The sequence below is a fragment of the Erigeron canadensis genome, chromosome 5, assembly GCF_010389155.1.
Source record: "Erigeron canadensis isolate Cc75 chromosome 5, C_canadensis_v1, whole genome shotgun sequence".
NCBI lineage: Eukaryota > Viridiplantae > Streptophyta > Magnoliopsida > Asterales > Asteraceae > Erigeron > Erigeron canadensis.
Window position 1 is genome coordinate 44090943 of NC_057765.1, and position 4815 is coordinate 44095757.

The following is a 4815-nucleotide window of genomic DNA, read 5'->3' on the forward strand; positions in this document are numbered from 1 at the left end:
CTCACAATCTCTCTCCATGAAAATCATATGTGTAAATACAAAATCATCCTCTTTAAAAATCATGGAAGTATGCTGTAGGAGCATACTCCCTCCGTCCCATTTTAATTGTCATGTTGACTAACTTTGACCATAAATAACTATATAATAGTCGATAAAACTTATATAAACGAAAAGTACATAATTAAAATAATATTGGTATCTAAACTGAATTTTTGAAACTTCAACGCCAAAAGTAAATATATTTAAACTAAGAAGGGCCAAATCTCAACAAAGGCAGTATGGCACAGCAAGGAGCAGAACAATCAATCTTTGTTATTCGACCCGACCCAAGTTTTTCTGTGCGCAAGCTGCTCTTGTAATCATTTCTCTTTCGCTTTATTGTTTAATTTATCTATAAGTTTTGTGTTTGATTTTATTTGTTATTTTAGTTTGTTTAGTAATATTTTATGTTATTTCTGTGTGTACAGTAACTTGTAGTAATTTTTTCATTGATTTTCTATATATGAGAAGGGGAATATAATTTTCAATAATGTTATTGAATTATATAAATGCGTGGATTTATGTGCTAATCACTTGTCGTTGAACCTGTTTACGACCAATATATATGACCGTTATGGCGTTATCGACGATATTTGTAACCTACCTATAGGTAGTGACTGGTAACAGCTTTGTAGCCGTTTCTGGCGGTTGTCGGTATTGAGGTGTTAGGGAATGGGAGACAGAGTGACGTATCACATTTTTAGTTATGGATGTGTCACATTTTATTAGATAGATTGGGAAAATAGGGTGATGTGTCAATTTGTGATGGGTAGTGTTTAATCTTACATGGATGAAGAGACAAAAGCTTTATACAAAAGATGAAAAAAAGTAATGTGAGATCCAAGTTTGCTCAACTTTTTGGTGTTATGTAGCTTGAAACATAGGATCAGTTAATGGTTTGATGAAATGTCGCTACGATGCAGAACTAAGTACTGTCTTGTTTGTTATTTATAAAGCAAATTAATGAACATAAATTATCATTCAAGCGGAACTAGCTCGTTGATTTTTGAGATCGTCAAATCAGGAAATAAGCAACTGTAAAAACTTTATTATTTTTTTTTGTATGTGTTTCGTATTTTTTTGTTTTTGTTTTTTTGAGGTTTGTCTAAATCCTCTAAAACCGGTAATACCTTTTTGTAGGTCGGTTACTCATGGAACGTTGGAGTGGAATATTGAAGGTTCCTCTGTTTCCGGGTAGTAGAGGTCACTACAAAGTTGCAGCATCTCTTTGTATCTCAACCTCTTCTCGAAACCCAACTGTAAGTATGTCAAGATCATATCTTTAAACTGTTACTTGTTAAACAATGGTCCCTGAATTATATGAGTATTACATAATATGTGCAGGTACCTTTAATGAATGCTATATTCTTCAATGGTGACAGAGTTAGAGGGACTGGGAATCCAGTGATCGAAAGACTATCGGATCTTGAATCGATTGCTACAATTATTGTTTCGAAACTTGGCAATAATGTTAATGCTTGGGTTATTGAAGCTTCTAAGTTTAATGGACCTTTTGCTGTTTATAAGGACTTCATCCCATCAGTAAACGAATGGGGTGAACCAAAATCATACGACTCAACTGGATATCCAGCATCTACATCCATCGTTTCACTGCTGTCAAACTGTCTCAATGAGGTAATAACTTCAAAATTTTCCATGTTTTTATCATTACATTTTCTATGTAGGACATTATTTTTGACTCATTTACATATGAATGGGTCATTTTAGGTTGTGCTTTATCACAAACAACTAATTTTACCCAAAACAAAATGGTCATTAGGGTTGAACTGGTTAAAAATCACCCATGTGTTTCAATACATACAAGTATACAACTAATTAGGACAAAAAAGTTATTATGGGTGAACCCAACGCGGACCGGATTAACCTAAACCCCTTTCAACTCCTTGCCCAACCCACCCATCATGCTCCTTGACATCTGATTGTGGATCTTAATTTCCTTTGAATCAATTTGCAGGTTAAAAATACCCTTTCGAGTAGACTTGAGGAACCATGTGGTGGTGAAGCTCCTGGTTCAAGTTTTTTTTGGCCGAAAACATTGCTGTTTGGGTTTAGCAAGGGGGGCAGTGTTCTTAACCAGATAGTTACCGAGCTTGCTTTTTCTGAGGTCAAATCAAATGTAGTTTTCTCCCAAGTTGAGCATGATATTCTTCCGACTTCTAAGGAAAGCCTGTTAAACAGTATAACTGAAATCCATTATGTGGATGTTGGATTAAACTCTGCTGGAGCATATATTACTGACCAAGACATAATTAATAGGATCCGTAAGCGTATTTCTGAAGGAGACTCAGGAATACGTTTTGTGCTTCATGGAACGCCTAGGCAGTGGTGTGATAGCATGAGGGTTTGGATTGGGAAGGAAAAGGACACGATGGTCCATTTGCTTGATGCCGAGTCTCAAAAGAGTGGAGGAACATTAAGTGTTTGTGAAAGGTTTTATTTTGCTAACAAGCCAGCTAATATGCAGATGCATTTTGAAGTAATCGAAAGCATGGATATCACCTGAGTACTATATCTACTTACTAGAATGCATATTTTTATTAGTGTTACTATTGTGGATTAGTTACTTGACATGTTGAAAAAAGTTGAAGATAGATAAGTTATTTGTAAATATGCTCATAAACGTGATTCCAAATCTGATGTTTTGGACAAACTTGAGGTACTTTGAGGCTTTTCTGATGTGATGTGATCTTCTGATCTTTCTAGTCTTGGTTTTTAGCCATGGAAGGTTATAAAATGCCTTACTAAGTCTATTAAATGCGCTAAAGTTATGAACCATTGATTTTGTCTAGGTAGGAGCATATGGAACATAAAGAATATGGAGTTATGGAGATGCCATTGCCATATGACATTCTGTAAGTTCTTTTTTTCTTCTTCCTTTCTATCACAGGTATTGCTTTGTTACACTTTTTAACTTTCTTTTTGACATTGTCATTTTACTTGAACTAAACTATTTTGGCAAACTTTTGCATGCAAAATGCCAGGCCGTTCAGGGGTTTTTGGAGACTTTATGCAAAATATCTTAAAATGAGACCCTAAAACAAAGTAAATTTTCATATTAGTGTTTGCTAATTATTATAACTTTAAAAACGTGCTACCTATCTCATATTTAACCTTAATATTAGTTTCAAGTTTCACTTACACAGAGTGAAACTAAAAATTGTAATAATAATAAGTCACTTAAATATCAAAACTCCGGAGTTTGGATTAAATCTTTGTAATCTATTATCTCAAAAGTATCAATCTCAATGCCTATCATTACGTCAAGTCTTTCCTTGTGACATTGTTGAACAAGATTTTAATAACTTCAACTTAGAAAAACTTATTTATGCGGAAGCGATGGTTATAATAATAGTCAATAATATTCTATATGCAATAATTGCAGGAAAAATAGTTCAAAAAGTAGTATAATATTGATAGGTCTCATATTTGCATTAGATAAACAATGAATAAATAATTTTAATTCCGTTTATAAGTCATTGCCCTTATTATATATGCAAAAAGTTGGGGACATATGATTTTGGAGGCCCTGCTCACTTGCATCACTTGCACACCTTGAAGGATGGCACCTAGTGTTCCTAAATGGCTAAATGTGAAGTGTTATGCTGATCTATTTACGTGACACCTTGATAGTACACGTACTAGTTGTTATAGGATCTTCCGTGGGGCTACTCAATCTTTTGCCGTTATTGACCTGACCCTTAGACCAAAGGGAATGAAAAGTCATCTTACACAAAGTTCCCCCAAGACACTCAAGAACGCCCTCTACATCAACTATGAGTTTTGGATGGTTTTAAGCGTCTGATTTTGGACTCATTCTCTTCCTCTCTTTTCCCTTCATTTTTCCACTTTTCTAGACATCCCAACCAATTACATAACTACAAAAGAGGTGGCGCCACATGGTGGAAGATGTCCTTCTAAAGAGAAGCCTCACTTGAGTCACTTCTCATAGTCTTAGTCCCATACACATACCTACAAGTAGTTGGGACTTGCCCATGATACAGATTCGCAATGTGCCTGATTTTAATTGGTATGTTTGGAATGACAACAATACTAAGATATAGACACAGATTTCTAGACAATATCGTGCCCGTACTGGGCGGCCATGTTTTTTGCCCTGGAAAGTACCATAACTTGCCAAATATATGTACTTTCCTTGTAACTATGATATTTACAAAGATTATGAATTTATGACGACTATGACCTTCTTTTGTTTCATTTGTATTGTTTCTTTAACCAATAATGCAACATCTAGTTAGATGCATAAAGTGAACCATTAATTAAATAGCCTTCCCATACTTCCAAAACACAGTTATTTTTTTTTTAATATTCAGCATTTTATAAATGGTAAAATCCAATGAAAGTTGTAATTGTAAGTTTTGTTGTCGAATAAGTTATTAGGTCATTGTTGATATTTAGTGTAATGTAATGTAATATATAAATTGTTACTCTGAAAACAAGATTCAACTTTTGTTTATATATATCTTTGATCATTTGAACTCAAGGACTATTTTTGTCTCCAATTGGAAAACATAGATGAGAAACAACAATTATGACATAAGAGTAAAATAAAGATTAAAGTAGTTCAAAACTAAATATAGAACATTTATATCTGATAGAAATTTAAGCATTATATTGGAGGGTAATTATATCCTCCCAACACTTTTAAGTTGTATATATATCTATAATACATTATAAAGCAAACTGGATTCCTTCCTTAACTTAATTAAGAACCTGATAAGACAAAAATACCCTTAA

At 33.7% G+C, this 4815-nt stretch overlaps 1 protein-coding gene across 1 annotated transcript; it reads left to right on the plus strand.

The window, feature by feature from the left end:
- Window positions 1-285: 285 nt before the first annotated feature.
- Window positions 286-4275, plus strand: LOC122600465 (UPF0565 protein C2orf69 homolog). Its single transcript, XM_043773182.1, has 5 exons — window positions 286-355; window positions 1180-1298; window positions 1384-1674; window positions 2015-2912; window positions 3915-4275. Exons 2-4 carry the CDS (start codon window positions 1191-1193, stop codon window positions 2561-2563), a joined length of 948 nt encoding a protein of 315 aa, XP_043629117.1. The 5' UTR covers window positions 286-355; window positions 1180-1190; the 3' UTR covers window positions 2564-2912; window positions 3915-4275.
- Window positions 4276-4815: the final 540 nt, after the last annotated feature.

What these genes read in the sequence shown, in the direction of transcription:
- LOC122600465 (XM_043773182.1), top strand. Translation starts at nt 1,191, where the DNA reads ATGGAACGTTGGAGTGGAATATTGAAGGTTCCTCTGTTTCCGGGTAGT. An exon ending in CCTCTTCTCGAAACCCAACT is followed by an intron (nt 1,299 to 1,383) that starts GTAAGTATGTCA and finishes TAATATGTGCAG; the next exon opens with GTACCTTTAATGAATGCTAT. An exon ending in TGTCAAACTGTCTCAATGAG is followed by an intron (nt 1,675 to 2,014) that starts GTAATAACTTCA and finishes ATCAATTTGCAG; the next exon opens with GTTAAAAATACCCTTTCGAG.